Source organism: Panthera leo, chromosome A2, assembly GCF_018350215.1.
Source record: "Panthera leo isolate Ple1 chromosome A2, P.leo_Ple1_pat1.1, whole genome shotgun sequence".
In the NCBI taxonomy this organism is placed as follows: domain Eukaryota; kingdom Metazoa; phylum Chordata; class Mammalia; order Carnivora; family Felidae; genus Panthera; species Panthera leo.
Window position 1 is genome coordinate 115,683,249 of NC_056680.1, and position 17,350 is coordinate 115,700,598.

At 41.5% G+C, this 17,350-nt stretch overlaps 1 protein-coding gene across 3 annotated transcripts in view; it reads right to left on the bottom strand.

The window, feature by feature from the left end:
- Positions 1-17,350, bottom strand: part of OSBPL3 (oxysterol binding protein like 3) — a 177,887-nt gene that overhangs the window by 44,680 nt on the left and 115,857 nt on the right. For 2 of the 3 annotated variants that reach the window (XM_042920425.1, XM_042920435.1), the window contains 5 exons: positions 16,165-16,268; positions 15,884-15,976; positions 14,683-14,839; positions 4,474-4,604; positions 1,074-1,181 (listed from right to left, as the gene is read on the bottom strand). In XM_042920425.1, coding sequence (XP_042776359.1) covers positions 1,074-1,181; positions 4,474-4,604; positions 14,683-14,839; positions 15,884-15,976; positions 16,165-16,268 — 593 coding nt within the window. The remainder of the gene's footprint in view (positions 1-1,073; positions 1,182-4,473; positions 4,605-14,682; positions 14,840-15,883; positions 15,977-16,164; positions 16,269-17,350) is intronic. The other variant, XM_042920444.1, reaches the window with a different exon arrangement.

A 17,350-nucleotide genomic window follows, 5' to 3' on the forward strand; every position in this document is an offset into this window, starting at 1 on the left:
GCAGGCCTGGGAGCCTCTGCAGAGAGAGGGTAGGTCCCTTGTCAGAGAAGAGGGTCCCCTTGGCATGCAGCCACATGACTGCGGATGCCCCAGCCTCGCCCTCGGTGCTGACCAATTTCAACCCCTAGTCTTCTCATTGCCTGTACACATGGCTTCCCACAGAGTAAAGAACTATGTGGGGGTTTTGTTTTCTTTGAGGACAGGAAAAGGAGGAAGAGGGATTAAGCTTCAACGTTGGAAACTCCTTTTATTAATTTACAGACAACACTCACGTACACACACACACACACGGACATACACCCCTTGTATATTACCTTCCTCCCCTTTTATTTCAAATGTGCTCAGTCCAATAGATTTGTTAATAAAAAATTTAGCAATTCTGAGACAGGCATATAAATATGATAGCTAAAAGCAGTTTTAAGCCTTATTATCCCTTTTTTACTTATTTTCTGAATAATCCATTTATATTTTTCTGCAGTTTCTCATTTTAAACCTTCAAAGAACATTTTAGATAAACATCCTGTCTTGAGAAAAGACATTTTTAACATACTATTAGTGGACCAAGACACTTCAACTGTAATACAGTATTTTCTCCCTCAGAAAATACAGCTGTGCTTTTTGAAAGACAAAAAAAAATCACAGGAGAGGGAGAAGGGAAAGCCACAAAGAAAGGGGAGGGGGTTCTCACAGAGGGAGCAAGGGATACTGGCAGGGAATTAAGATACCGTAGGGCAGAGAAAATTAGGTCTCTTCAGAAGTAGCAGGAGAAAATGTTTGTCTTTCCCCATTCCAGCAAAAATCTAGTAAAAGGTGATACTTAGGAGGAAAATGGGGTAAAGAAATACAAAAGGAAGAAGACTTCTTGGGGTAGGGAGGGGAGGAAGCAGTTTAACAATGCAGGAGGCACATATTCCAGAAAGCCTTCAGGGGCTCCCAGACCCTGCAGCAGCTGCCGGAGGTGGGCAGAGATGTGAGCACCGCTCCCGAGAGGGAAACAGGGGCGACATGACAGAGGATGTCAGGTGAGGGGGTGGCGGTCGTGGAAACATTCCCAGACGAGAAGCCTCACCCACCTCTGCCAGACTGTCACCCGACTTGGCAGCAGCAGGGGAATCGAGGAGCAGAGACTCAGCATGGATTCTGCATAAGCGTTCTTTAAGGTCTGTGTTTTGTGCTAGGGCCTGGAACATGTTAAAAATAGTGGGGCTCTGTTAATAAACGGATGTATCAGAAAAGCACAGCAGTGGGCCCAGTGGGATGGAGCCTTGAGTGGGGCACTTCCTGGATTTTCTCCTTGAATGCTATCCCACAGGATACTGGTTCGGAGATGCGAGGGGGATCAAAGATACTAAACTTTGGAAGTGGTGTCCCTTCTCTAGTCTCACTTCTGGGGATGGAAGAAAGGGTTGACGAAGCTTTCCTTTTGGTGGAGAAGGAAATCACCAACACCTTCAGCTCTTACTGAGGCCAGGGGTTTCGTGGGCCCTCATCCTCCCCAGATCTCTCCCTATGATCCCATGCTTCTGACGCTGCTCCCACCCCTTTTGATTGGATGTCTTTAAATGCTATCTAATTTTCACACCAGTTTTACTGGATCTTGGGAAGTGTGCTTAAAAGCACACAGAATACTAAAAGTATTCTGAGGAAGATTAATTTTATTATTTTCCAATACAGGTGATGATGGTTTTCTTCATTCTTCATGACTAAGACATTTTATTGAAAACAACAACAATGTACTTTCACTTACCTGGATAAAGGCTAGGAACCAGGCTCCTGGGAATGGGGGGAGGGATGTAAGCACACACAAATCCACCCCTGGGCAGGTCTGATTCCCTGTCCTAACCTCCCAGTGGGAAGCAACTGGCTTGAAGGTAGAGGGAGATGTTTCCAAATGATCTGTCTTTGGAAAGGAACAAATGTGCCTGATTGTGACCCCCAGACACTCCCACAATCAGCTCCTTGGGTGGTTGCACAAAAATCGGTCCTGTCTGTCTGCCTTCCAAGGCTCTATTCCAAGAATCTCAGATCCTTTCCCATCCATTAGTGCCCACAGGGTCTACCTGCTGAGACCACAGAAGGATATGGCACTGTCTGGCCTACTGCCTGGGTCTCAAACAGGAGGTTGGTTTTATTTTTTAATACCCAGGAATAGAATGGGCTATTTGGAAATACTGAGTAAATGTTCTTAATTCACCCAAGTACATGTAACAATCTCTATGGGTAGTCCCTTTTTTCTGACCAACATGTTGCTGGTATCTAAGTGTAAGTGGCTAGAATCTATACCAGTGGCTAGAATCTTAGTATGGCCTGAAAAAAAATGTGTTACTTTAGCAGCTTCTCCTTCCTTCATAAGCCACGGGCAGAAGGAGAATACTAAGACTGCATATACAGCCCAAACATATCCATTCTGATAGCCTTGAGATGGCACTAAAAATTTTATTTTTAAAAAACAAGTCTTGGGGCACCTGGGTGGCTTAGTTGGTTAAGCATCTCTTGGTCACCAAGCAACTCTTGGTGTTGGCACAGGTCATGATCTCATGGTTTGTAAGTTTGAGCCCTGCGTCAGGCTCCCTGATGACAATGCAGAGCCTGCTTGGAATTCTCTCTCTCTCAAAATAAATCAATAAACTTAAAAAAAAAAAAAGTCTGGAATCTAATCCAGGATCCAAGCCGAAAAGAGGAAAGAAAGGATCATTCTGTTATATCTTAAGTTTCCAAAATGCTGGACATGGGGGAGAATTCCTTATCAAAGGTAACAACTTTGGCCTAGGATAGCCTGCCCACTACCAGACAAGCAGACTAACAAGACGAGGCTAGACCTCCAAGGGAGGAGGGCAGGAGAGAGGAAGACCACAGTGAAAGGAATTCTGGGGAGCCCATCAGAGGAACCTTTTAAATGCATGAAAAGTCAACCTACCGGGAACAGCAAAAAAAGCTTTTTAGCACTAAAAAGTAAACTCAAAAGAGAACTCACTTTACTTTTCCCAAACCAGAGTAGCACCCAGTATGGCTGTCCACTACAATCCAAAAGGGGGTGTTTCTATTTCTGACCTTAGAAAACCCAGAGTTCCTCAGGGTGGATGACATTGAGACTCTCTACATAGACTAAGCCCACATTATTTTTTTTTATTTCTTTCAAGGGTAATATACTTGGAACTTCCACCGGCTAAATATTCCTCAAGTATGTTTCAAGAATATGTACTACTGCTAATGTATTTCCTATTAACGTCACACCAAAATCATTACTTTACTTTTCTCAGTAACAAGATGAATGGATATTTTCTAGTTCTCTCAAAGCCTGAATTAGCCTCTGAAAACAGGATCCTAAAGTCCATCTGCCCAACCTGACCCTAAATAAAAAGTTCAGTATTGCTTCATCTAGTAATTTTCACTTCAAAAGTGCACATGCTTTCTCTTTACAATAGGAATTCTAAAGGACAGCAAAGATCAGGAGCAAATAAGTATGTAATTTTTAAATTTCTCCAGCTTTTCAATAGATACAGAGTGAGCAACCAGACAACATCCACTATTCAAAGTAAAATCCTAGGATACCGTGCTTGAATGGAACCCAACTGGAATCAAGGGGAAAAGTAGAGAGAGTGAATAACAGAAGGGCTTAGTGAAAAACATCTGAAGCTTGGCAGTGATTTTCGTTGTTATGAAAACACAATGGTTATCTGACATTCCATATGACTCATCTCTTTGTGCCTGTACAGGAAAAAGAAGCTAAATGTTTTATATTACCCAAATCAAATAAAATAACTTCCAAATAACTTTGAAAGGGTGGTAAACAGGATGAGTGCTGTGCAGCAGAAAACATAAAAGTGAATTCGAAATTGTCCTTCTGCTATCTGTCATTTGCAAAGCCAATCTAAGCATAAGAAATCTTAGGTACATTGGGCACCTGGGTGGCTCAGTCAGTTAAGCCTCTGACTTCAGCTCAGATCATGATCTCACTGTCTGTGGGTTCGAGCCCCGCTTTGGGCTCTGTGCTGACAGCTCAGAGCCTGGAGCCTGCTTCCGATTCTGTGTCTCCCTCTCTCTCTGTCCCTCCCCTGCTCGCTCTCTCTCTCTCTCTCTCTCTCTCAAAAATAAATAAAGATTTAAAACAATTAAAAAAATAAAAAAGAAATCTTAGGTACAGAAATCTCCAAACTGTCGGATTTTATATCAACAGACAACTGTCTGTAAGAGTCACGCAAACACACAACAAAAGCTTTACAGAAACAGAAAAAAAATTAAGATAAATAGAAGGAAACCAAACTTAAAGTATCTAATGCTCAATGAAATACTAGCTATTAAGATTTGAGTAGACTCGTTTTGGTATTCAGAATTAGCAAATCTGATGAAAGGTTAAAATATCATTTGGATAATTTGTTCGGTTTTCTCATGAATTTTCAACACAACCATGGAGTTGGAAAATACAAATAAATAAATAAAATCATAAGCCTGGCCACATGACATGCAACTTACAGATGACAGGGCGTGCTTCAGACCAATGACCTGGGCCGAGGGGGAGGAGGAGACGTCCTGTTCCATCAGCTGCTTGAGTTTTTCTCTCTCCGTTGATATGGTATTAAAAGCTGACCTTAAAGTGAAGTAAACTATAAAGATATAATCATTATAAAAAGGAATAAAGGAAGAGGCTTAATTAAAAACAAGATAAAGAGAGATGTATTTCTTTTTTTTTTAATTTTTTTTTTTACATTTATTTATTTTTGAGAGACAGAGAGAGACAGAGCACAAGTCGTGGAGGGGCAGAGATAGAAGGAGACACAGAATCCGAAGCAAGCTCCAGGCTCCAAGCTCTGAGCTGTCAGCACAGAGCCCGATGCGGGGCTCGAACTCACAAACAGTGAGATCATGACCTGAGCCAAAGTTGGACGCTTAACCGACTGAGTCACCCAGGCGCCCCAAGAGATGTATTTCTTACAAAAGAGCTTAGAAAAGTAACAGCCCTGAATAATGAACTGAATTATGCAGCAAATGCACACTAATTGACTTTTAAGAAACACATCTGGAAGGCACAACACCAAGTGGGAACTCTAACTTAAACTATGGACTCTGGGTGCTAATGATGTTTCACTGTAGGTTCACCTGTTGTAGCAAATGGACCATGCTGGTGGAATGTTGACAGCGGAGGAGGTTGTGTGTGGGGGGGTGGGGGTGGGGGGTATATGGGAACTTTGTACTTTCTGCTCAATTTTGCTATGAATCTAAAACTGCTCTCAAAAATAAAGTCTATTAAAAAATTTAAAATCATACACATTTGTCAATTCCAGCCCCCCTAATCCACTATAAAATCCCAAGAATTTATGACTTATCAAGCTATTTTGAGACTTGAAAGGACACTTCTGGATTCTCAATTATCAACATTTAGTTTTGTTTGTATCCCTCAAGACTGCAAATATTTGAAAATAAAGCTCATTGCTTGTTGGGGGAAATGGTGACAATCCAGCCAAGAAAGTAGACAGCACCTTAACCAGGTGACCAAAATTAATCCCCCGTGAGGCTCAGCTGGACTCCAGGTGTAATATCTTGAAAAAGATATACCTTCGTTTTTGTTGTACAGCAACCAGGGACAGACAACTCCAAAACGAGGAACACCTTATTTTTAAAAATTGACCTGATTCTCCAAAAGTATCAATTTCACCAAAAAAAAAAAAAGAAAAAGAAAAAAAGGTTGAGGAACTGTTCCCAGTTGCAAGACATTGAAGAGACATGACAATTAATGCAGTACATGATCATGGACCAGATCCTGTACGGAAGGGGAAAAGTACCATTAAAGGACCTTATCGGGACCACGGACAGCATCTGGACATGGAAAATAGAATAGACGAAAGTATTGTTTCAACATAAAATTTCACAACTAAACTGTGGTTAAGTAACAGACTATCCCTATTCTTAGGAAATATACACTACGGTATAAAGGCATACAGAAAGATATCATGTAGGATTCCTACTCTCACACGGTTCAGAAAAATAAACACATGCACGCATGTGCACGTATGGGGGTGTGTGTGTGTGTGTGTGTGTGTGTGTGTGTGTGTGTGTGTGTGTAAAGAGAGAGATAAAATATATGTGGCAAAATATTAACAAATGATAAATTTTGGTAAAGGATTCATGGGACTTCTTTGTATTCTTCTTGCAACTTGTCTGTAAATTTGAAATTATTTTAGGGTGTTACCTACCCTCTTTCTTATCAGTCTTCCAACTGCTTGACCCAGAATCCTCCAGCTCTAAGCCTGGCATCCAGCCACTCTGTTCACTTTAGTGAGAGCTTAGCACCTCTAGGAGCTCAGAGGCCTGAACTAAAGTTTTTAAAAACCGCTAACACATATGACAAAAAATTCGTCAAATTTTGACCACATTGAGTTATCTCCTAGGGATGGGGAACCACCATCTAAATTATTGATCATGGATACCCTATTTGGATATTATCTTTCCAGTCTCCTTTACTACATTTTGTTTTAGAAAGGTAGCAAGGAAGAGACAGAGACATACTTCTTCTCAGATGGCCTGGCATATTATTGAATTGCACAGGGTTGCATTTTTAGAGGCATTGTCATTCAAGAGTGGCCTATTTAGTATCACAGAAACTAAATACGTATTATTGACTTACTTCCCTCATTTCACAGCCACAAGGACAACTGCACCTCCCTATAGGTTGTTGCTGAACTTGTCTGAGGCTGTGGTGTTCAGGGATGGATTTAGACCATCTTCATAAAGTCACGGTACAAATAAGCAATTTGTTTAAACACACACACAGTTTCCTAGGTTATTAGTACAATTCATGTCTTCTCTCTTGTCAACAGAAGACAGGGTAAATAGGTACTAAAGGCCAATAGGCATCAAGTTTTCTAACAATGTCTACGAAACACACTCAACTCTGATTTAACCAATTTCGCTGAGCAAAATAATGGGCAGTACAAGCAAGTAAGCAACAGTGTGGGCTCTGAACCAGCCCTGGATTCTTCCCAGCTCTATCACTTATTCACTGCATGACTCTGGACAAATATATGCCATTCCTGAACCCCAGTTTCCTCATTTGTGGATAAGGGTCATAATAGTGTTTACTTTGTAAGATGATTACGGGGATTAAATAAGGTAATGCAGCAAAAGCAAATGACCCAATGGATAGCACAGAATAAATAATCAATGTTGCTGCAATAATAATAGTGATGGCGATAAAAGCAACATGGAGGCGAGCAGTGGTGACTGCATTCTCTTGAAATATGGCAGCAGTTTTAAGGGAGTCCTTGGGTCTCTTGCCGGGGCAACTCTGGTAAATAACTGCACACAGGGTGCAGGGTCTATGAATGAGGGAATGACCAGCGTCTGTTCGGCAGAAGAACATTCTCAGCTGGCGGGCAACAAACCCCACAAGTAACTCAGCATTTTACGTCCTAGTAGATAGACAAGCCCCCCAACACACACGCTCCAGAAGACACCCACGCCCATCTGAGAGGGCCCCGGGGGAATACCTCTTCACTGTCATGGTTTCATTGTTGTGTTTTGGTCTTTTTTTAAGATTGATTGATTGATTGATTGATTGATTGATAGAAAGCAGGGGCAGAGAAGGAGAGAAAGAGAATCTGAAGCAGGCTCCACGCAGCACAGTGCAGAGCCTGACACAGGGCTCGAAATCATGAACCACGAGATCATGACCTGAGCTGAAACCAAGAGTTGGATACTTAACCAAGGGAACCACCCAGGTGCCCCTGTGTTTTTGTCTTTGGCCTAAGTTTCCTTAATTTATTATGACAATTAAGTTGTTCTCTTTAAATTGGGGTATAACTAACATCAACATTGTATTAGTTTTGGTGTATACCATGATTCGGTATCTGTATCCACTGCAAAATGATCACCACAATAAGTCCAGTTAACATCTGTCACTTCACATAGTTACAGAGGAAACATTTTTTCCCCTACGTCACGTGTAGTGCTTTAAATGAAGTAAATGTGGCACTCAGCTGGCTGGCACTTTAGCAGATCAATTCCTCTGGCTTTCAGATGGCCTGCCGTAAAGCAAGGCTTTCAACCTGATGAGAACATTCCATTTAAAGTTGGCAGAATATACACCACTTGGCTCAAAATGGATAGCTGATAAGAGTGCAGTGGGCATAAAATAAGCAGAAAGAAACTCAGATAGTCACTATATTAGGTTTTAAGGTGTGAAGGGCTTTCTAAACCACCTGACAAAGGAGCTTAGAAGATCAGACCGCCATGCACTGAATTTCTTAAATGACTGTTTAGGCCCACTCAGAGGTCATTCACAGCATAAGGATCCAGCATAAACAGAGGGACTGCTAGGGGCTGATCACGGGAGACGATATGTATATTAATCATTAAAGACACATGATCCCAGAAGTGAGGAATATTCTCTGTGACAGAATGTTTTCTTACTAATTTCTAACATGATGCTAGAGAAAAATAAAAAAATTTACAAAGAGAGAAAATCCAAATACATATATCACATTTATGGATATCTGACAACGAGCAAAACCACACAGAAAGTCTTCAATGCTCAGAGCCACAGAGAACCCCAAAGATCACTAAGGCCACGTGCCATATAGGATGACCAACTCCTCTCCGTCTCCAAACTTTCTTGTCAGTGGTTTTGGGCCATGTTTGCCAGAGCATTTGCTGTCTCCTACAGCAGTCTGTTCTGCTCCCAGACTCTGATGTGGGGAACGAAGCCCTCCTGTTCCCAAGTCGAAATTTTCTCAGGGCCTCCTCATTGGCAAACCGAACTACCTCTTCATTCAAGTGGTGTTCAAATATCGAAAGGCAATTCTGACATCTCTATTTACACGTCTTTCCCAGACTGTCTTTAGCCATTCCTCAGACCTCCTCACTGTACTAAAAGAGTGGGACGCAGGTTGAGTTTTGACAGAATGGAACGCCATAAGCCTCAGACTATTGACACTTGGTGACCACTACCTTTCCCGCTTCTACAGGCTTCCATGGTATTCTTTTATTGAGTTACACGGTGAGAGTACGGTTAGCACATTTGGATGGTGAAAGGTGGTACTTAAGGACAGCTGTCGTCTTAATTTACCTGAACTCTATTGTTTAATGTGTTCCTTCTCCAGGAGTTTCTCAGCATCACAAAAAAATAGGTCTTGGGGAAGACAGTTAGGAATACCATGGACACCACTTCTATGGAGGCAGTGTGGTCCAAAGGAAAGACATTTTGTAATAAGGCAAATGTGAACTGAAATCCTACCCCTACCTATTTGTTGCCATTTAGATTTTGGACAAATCCTTGGTTTTCACATCTGTACATGTTTCTAATGCCCACATCTCAAGAGTGCTTTAAGGAATCAGTGAGAAAATATGCTATCATATAGCACCCAACCCAATTTTTCATTCCCTTTTTAATGAAAAGCACGCGTATGAATTTTCTTTAAAATGATAACACATCTAAAAGATCAGACTTGATCTTCTGAAATCTGCTTGCTCTAATTTTCAAACCTCATAGGATATCCATGGTTCAAACCTCACAGGCTATCTAACTGATATTCTATCCAAATGGTCCTTTCATTTAGATACAGTAGGTAATTTGACTGAATGGTCCTACTTACTTTCTGATAATTTACATAAATACAATTGCTCAGCAGATTTTTATGCTGAATCCTAAATTATGTTTGATAAATGATCTGGCTTTTCTTTAAGTTCTGTATATCTTCTGACTTTTAATCTGTGACATGCTTGGCTTTTTATCCAATGCTTCCATAAACTCAAAACAGTTCAGAAGATGATCCTTCAACAGTTAAAAACTCAGCACAGCAAAAGAATCAGGAACAAAAGAATACTAAATAATAAAATACAGTTTAATTTTATTCTACTTTTAACCTTTTCATTTGTAAATGAGGATTTCCCTCACTGAAAATGCCCTCAGGAAGTATCATTAAACCTAACTGCAGGGGCGCCTGGGTGGCTCAGTCGGTTAAGCGTCCGACTTCGGCTCAGGTCATGATCTCATGGTCCGTGAGTTCGAGCCCCACGTCAGGCTCTGTGATGACAGCTCAGAGCCTGGAGCCTGCTTCAGATTCTGTGTCTCCCTCTCTCTCTGACCCTCCCCCGTTCATGCTCTGTCTCTCTCTGTCTCAAAAATAAATAAACATTAAAAAAAAAAATTTTTTAAAAAACCTAACTGCAGAAGTATCATTAAACCTAACCTTTTTCATCCACAGTAGAACAGAAATGGCCACTTCCAGGGGCGCCTGGGTGGCTTGGTCGGTTAAGCGTCCGACTTCGGCTCAGGTCATGATCTCACGGTCCGTGAGTTCGAGCCCCGCGTCGGGCTCTGTGCTGACAGCTCAGAGCCTGGAGCCTGTTTCAGATTCTGTGTTTCCCTCTTTCTCTGACCCTCCCCTGTTCATGCTCTGTCTCTCTCTGTCTCAAAGATAAATAAATGTTAAAAAAAAAAAAATTAAAAAAAAGAAAAAAGAAATAAATGGCCACTTCCATACCCTGGACCCTGTTCTTATCCTATCCCTTGCTTTCCCACCCTAAAACTGTTCACCATATTCAGTCATTCCTGTTTTGGCTACTAATAGAACCCTGTCTCATAAAACTTTCTTGTATCAATAAGCCACAACATGAATTCTTTCTATTCAGGACAAAATAACCAATCAGAGAAAAGAGTTACAGAATCTGAGACCCAAAAGTCAGTAGAACTGCTGTAGGACATTTAATGGATGAGGCAACCAAGGCCCAGAGATATTAACTGGTGAGATCAAAATTCCACAGCTGATCATAACAGACTGGCCTAGAATGAATGCCTGTCTTCTGACTCAGACAATACAGAGGATTAGCTCCAAAAAGGTTTATTATTTACCATGTTTCCTGCATTATGTTTCTCAAGAACTTTAGTTCCTGAGTGCCAACAGCTACTAGGAAGTGGGGGGAAAATCACTGACTTGAACAAAACTAACAGACCTCTTTGCTGCAGGACTTCTCAGCGCCTTTAATATTTACTATTCTTGTGTAAATTCACAGGGAACCATAGTCAGCAGTGTTTTCCCAACATTTTTAATCATGGAATTCTTTTGTTTTTAAAAGCATTTTATGGGCAAAGTGTTCCACGAAATATATTTGGAGAGATGTAAAAGTTAATATATGCAATGTAAATTCCTTAAGGACTTTTAAGTTTTAGTACTTTTTGTTCTCAATTTGCTTACATGTGTGTCAATTCTGCATGCAAAGCCAGACACATGAACCAAAGAAAACTATTTCAACGATACGCCGTTAAAAGTCAAACTTAGTTTATAATATGTAAGAAGGACTTTTTCAACGATGATGGGTATACATTAGCTGTCTACCCTTTGATCTAATCTTCTACAAAACAGGCTTCAAATGCATTTAACAAATTAAAGGAAAAGTAGGTTACAGAGACTATGTTACAACATCCGTGGAATTCTTACGTTTAGTTTACTTGCTCCGAATCACAAGTAATCAATAGATTAGTCATACAGTCAAGAAACTGCAATAAAAACCATCAGTGACAAAATCAGGCTCACACAAGGCAGACAGGTCAAGATGCTGTGAGCTTGAATGCATGGAAGTGAGAAAGCACGCAAGGTCACAGGACTGAGGACAAACCTGAGAAGTATCTCTATTCCACGAGGCCTCTGAGTCCCAGCCTGTGTAAAAGGGACTCCCAGAGATCTTTTCAGTGTGTGCAAGTGTACTTTAGAACCACAGCAATGAAACACAGCTTGTTAGGCTCCCTGTGGAATTCAAGTCTGTAAGCCCATGGGGCAAAGGCTGTTGTTCAATAAACGCACCTGGTCTTTTCTCAGAGCACAAACCTTGACCTAGTCTAGGTATGGGGCAGCCCTGCAGCCAGCTGTTTTGAACAAAGCCTGAAAGACAAAACAGCTGGCTGGAGCCCAGTGTAGACTTTCTGCAAGGTCGAGCCCTCTGCAGGAGGAAAGGATCAGCGGATTGACTCAATACGGCAACCTCTCTCTGTTCTGCTGAGGAAGCAGCTTCTTCAACGTATAAAATTCAGGATATCCCTTCTCTGAGGAGGCATTATCTTCTCAGTAAAAAGACAGTTTGGGTTGTTAAAAAGTAGTGCTCTTTTGCAGGAATTCCCTCTCACAAAGCCTAAAATGCAATGCCGTAATTGCACTCGACCCTTTAATACTAGAGAACATGCAAGAGCCTGTGTGAAGAGCTTTGAAGGGGTCGGGGGAAGCAATTCTTCCCATTTCACAGGTCGTACAACGGTATTGCGAACAGTGACAGAGTTCTAATGGCAACTAGAACAAGGGTTTGAGGTGGGAATTTTTAAAGGACATGAAGTGGTTTCCTCATAGCCACATGCTTCATGTTTGTGGGGTAAGGGAAAAAAAGCTGAAAGAATCAATAAGGTCATGGGAGAAAAACATGGGGCTGGGAGAAGAAGGCAGCAGATCTAGTACCTTCTTTTCTCTCACTTCAAACACTGTCCCCCCGCCCCCATTTAAAACTTTTAAACCCATTTTCTCCTTTAAAAAATAACACACCGGGGCACCTGGCTGGCTCAGTTTGTTAAGCAGTCTGACTGCTGATTCCGGCTCAGATCATGATCTCACGGTTCTTGAGACTGAGCCATGTGTCGGGCTCTGTGCTGACAGGATGGAGTCTGCTTGGGATTTTCTCCCTCTGACCCTCTCCAGCTCTCGCACACACGCTCTCTCTCTCAAAATAAATAAATAAACTTAAAAAAAAAAAGCAGTAAGAACATAATAAGTACTTATAACTCTAGCCTCCATCACTAAAATGCTGGTGTAGATCCTTCCAGACTTTTTAGTATGCCTATATATGCCAGATTTATAAAGTTGGGGTTTTTTTCTAAAAAAATAGAATCATACCTATATCGTTTTGAGACCTGTATTTTTACACAGTGGTATGTTGTGAACTTCTTCCTGTGTCTATAAAAGTAGCCCTGGTCACCCTATCCCTCAGGGTGGTGAGACACAGGTAAGGAGCATAGACTGTGGGCCAGGGAGGATAGGATACAAGTCTCAGGTTGTCCACTTTCTACCACTGTCTTACACAGGAAGCTCTTCAGCTTCTTGAAGGTTCAGCTTTCTTATCTGTGCAACAAAAATTACAATAACATCTGCTCCATAGGTTGCTTCTAGAATTAAATGAAACAGTGCATGGAAAGTGCTTAACAAATACCTGACATAATAGCTATGTGCTCAATATGAGGTTGCTATTTTTATTATTGTGGCTGTTGAGTCTTCTACCGTGTAATTATACTACATTAAAAAATGCAATTTCCCTATTGTTTGGCATTTAGGTTATTTCTAATTAAAAAAAAAACTTTCTATTTTGAAATCATCATAGATTTACAGGAAGTGGCAAAAGTAGTATAGGGAAGTCTGGGGTACCCTGTATCCAGTTCCCACGAGGGTAACATCTTACATAACTATGCTACAATATCCAGCCCAGGAGAACTGACATCTTATTCAGCCATCACCAGTTTTACATGCTCTTATGTGTGTAAAATATAGGTCAAGGCAAATTTTATCACATGCATGGGTTCATGGAACCATCACCACAATTAGGATCAGAACTTTGCATTACCACCAAGATCCCTCCTGATACCCCTTCATAATCACACCCATACTTTTCCCCTTTCCCTCCTCCCTCTCCCTAAGCCCTGGCAACTACTAATGTCTTCTCCAGCAACACCATTTTATCCCTTCAAAAGTATTAATAGGTGGAAGCGTACACTATGTCACCATTTGAACCTGGCTACTTTCACTCATCATAATGTCCTTGAGATCCATCCAAGGAACTATGCATATCAGTATCTGTTCGTTTGTATTGTTGAGCTGTATCCCACTGTGTGGACGTCCCATAGTTTGTTTAATCATGTGCCTGTTGAAGGACATTTGGGTCGTTCCAATCTTTGGCTAATAGCTAATACAAATAAACCCGCTCGGAACATTTGTGTGTAGGGTTTTGTGTAGACTTAAGTTTACATTTCTCTGGGATAAATGCCCAGGAATGTGAATGTTGAGTTATATGGTAAGTGCATGTTTAGTTTTATATAAAGCTGCCAAACCATTGTCCAGAGTGGCTGCCCCATCTCTCATTGCCACCAGCAATATATGAGAGATCTAGTTTCTCCGTGTTCTCACCAGCATTCGGTACTGTCTTGTTTTGGAGCTATAATCGGGGTGTGGTAATCTCATCCTGGCTGTAATTTGCATTTCCCTAATGGCTAATGATGTTGAACATCTATTTCTAATTTTTGATATAAGCAGTGCTACAATGGGTATCTCTATTTGGGTGAATTTTAAATTAATTCCTACGAGTGAATTCTTCAAAGTGGAATTGCTGGATAGATTTTTTTTTTTTTTTTAACTTGAAACATAATGTCATACTGCTCTCTGGAAGAGTACCAATTGATAGCCCCCATCAGCAGCATGTGAACCACTCAGCTTTTAAAGAATACCTAACACTCTCACTATTTCCCCTAAGGGCTTAAAAAGAAACTTCTTGTCAATACATTCCCTAGTACCCAAGAAATAAAGTAAAAATTAGATTGCCCCAAATCCTAACAGAGTAGAAAATGAACCAATCAAGATTCCCTCTCCAAGGACAACCCACATCCAGACATGCATCTAACATTTTCATCAAACACATTAGGAAGAAAGAAAACTCATTTACCTTTATGAGCAATATGACACAGTTCTTCTTGCATTTTAGAAAACTCTGAGGAGGTTTCAGAGCCATCAGAATAATTTTTCTCTTCTCCAAAATCTAATGTTGACAAATTAGGGTTGGAGGAATGTAGTCTTACTGGGCCAGGAAAAGGTTTAGGGACCTAAAGTGACACCAAAGGGAGACATTTCTTTTCAGATGCAAATGGCTTAGAATATTTACTGTTTCTAAGATTAGAAAGTAGTGCAAGAAGAACATTTTCTAGGTACATCTTTCTGTTGAGATAACTTAAAAATAAATGAAAACCCAGGAAAGCACTTTCTCCAGCAACTTGCTCTGGCTTCTTGCAAAAGAAAAATGGGTGAGAAATCACATGTTCTTTTGGAGATGATAGAAGCATTAAAGCTCTAGGTTGAAATGACAGCTAAAGCTGCCAGGCTCTTTCCCGTTGATACTCAATTCCTTCCTCCTGGCAATAATCACCCAGTATCTATGTTGTTAACAGTGCATAGGTTTAAAAATGTTTCTTTAATTTGCATCTGGTGCTTCTACAAAAGCAACTTCTCACATGCTTGTACACAAATCACTCTTTGCTTCAAAAGTTCTTAATCTCCACCCCTAAGGTGCTTTGAACAAAGAGTGTATAAGAGTATAGCAGATGACTTATCCATTACGCTCCTGATTTATTTGACCCTAACAATGTCCCAATTTAATATGCAGTGGCTAAGCTGCAAATCTTGGCCTCTGGCTCGGCTGTGCACTGGGAAAGTAGGTGGCCAGTGTAACACAGTGAAACTCTGATGGGGGTTTGGGAGGTTGGAGACAAGAGACAAGAGAGAGTCTGCACAATGTCCCATTTCCAGAGAACTCAGTCAGTGGGCTCAAAGGGATGAGTTATCCATGGACTGGCAGGAGAACAGGTGGGTCAGAGCACACACACACAAGGAGGGAAGAGGGCAGACAGCCAAGCATATATAAAGGGGAAACCAAAGTCCTAGAAATGGCTGCAGCCCCTCCAACCTCATACCATTTTCCCCTTACCCAATTCTACTACATGCTTATCCTAGTATCCAGAAAATCTAAGTGATTAAATTTCCCTCTGCCCAGGGTATTTATGAGAACAACTATAGAAAATCCACTTGTCTATTCTATTTGAATCCAAGCAGCCCCCAGCATGCGGCATGGAGAGCAGGGAAGCGATGGTTACCTGCAGTGTTCCTTTAGCATCTTTGCCAATAGCTCTGGACCGCCACCTCCTGTGTGATCTTTTTTCCTTTTTAGGACTTTCAAAAGCTCCACCCTTTGTTTCAAAACAGGAAAGAGAGCACAGAAAGTAAGGGAAAACTGCAAGCAAAGTGCCCACCTCCATCCCCTTGAATTTGGCTGAAGCAACTGGCCAGATAATGTCCTACTGTTAGTACGAGGCTGGGGAGGAGAGAGGAAAGCAGGAAAACACCAGAATGCACACAGAAGAGGGATCTGGCTGACCTGGATGGCGTTGATAGCTGGCGCCGAATAGGTCCGATGCAGGACGTCCATACTTTGTAGGAGCTGGCTCATTTCCACCAGGTAGGCATGACAGTGTGCCAGGTCTGGGGGACAGGAGCAAAAGGAAGCTTCATAGCTCTTATCTTGGCATCCAGGTTTCGCTATGCTAGTGCCAACTACTTTCTGTACTCGTCTATACTATTTGATTTTCATCTGTACGGGGAAGAAATTTTATTTCCTTTTTTACAGAAGAGGCAGTACACTGTCACGGTTAAGCGCACAGATTTGGAGCACCAGGCTGCCTCAGTTTGAACACTTCGTGAACTGTGAATCTTGGGTGAATTCCGTAACCTCTCTGTGCCTCAGTTCCCTCATCTGGGAAAGGGAGATAATTATATACCTGCTTTCATATGTTGAATGGTTGACATATGCAGCATGCTTGTAGAGTGCTGGCATACTGTGAACACTAAATAAATCAGCTATCATCATTATTACCACTATTTCAAGTATTACATCATCTGCTTATAAGGACTCCAGACAGGCTAAATGAATAAAACAAAATGAAGGTTATATTGGTCCCTAAGGAAAACTGTGGATCAGGGACCCATATGAGACTTTGATGATCCTTTGCAGGTTGACCTCAGAGGAACTAACCTAAATTTTCATACCAATTCCTCCGTCACTAACTCCAAAGATAGTCCTTAATTTGCCGCTCACTGGATGATGCCTTAAGAGAGTGGCTTTCAAACTTTGGCATTACCAGAATCAACTGGAGAACTTGTTAAACCACAGATCATTAAGAACCACCGCGCCCCCCCCCCCCCCCCCCCCCCGCTCCGGTTTCTGATTTGGTCTATCTGGGTTGAGCCTGAGAATCTGCATTTCAAATAAGTCTGCAGGCCAGGCCAATGCTGCCAGCCTAGAGGGCACTTTAAGGACTACCTGTGCCAAAATGTCAGTCCGTGAAGCTCTTGACTGTGAGGGCCAAACCTATATGGCTCCAGGTGTGACAGTATCTGCATTCAACAGGAGAAAATGCAATTTTCAAGGCCACCACCTGGTAGAGTGGCTCTCAATCATGGCTCTGCTTTAAAATCAATGGGGGAAATTTTTTAAATTATCTATGTGCAAGTTCCATCTCAGATAATTAATTCAGAGTGTCCCCAATCCCACTGGTGACTTGTTT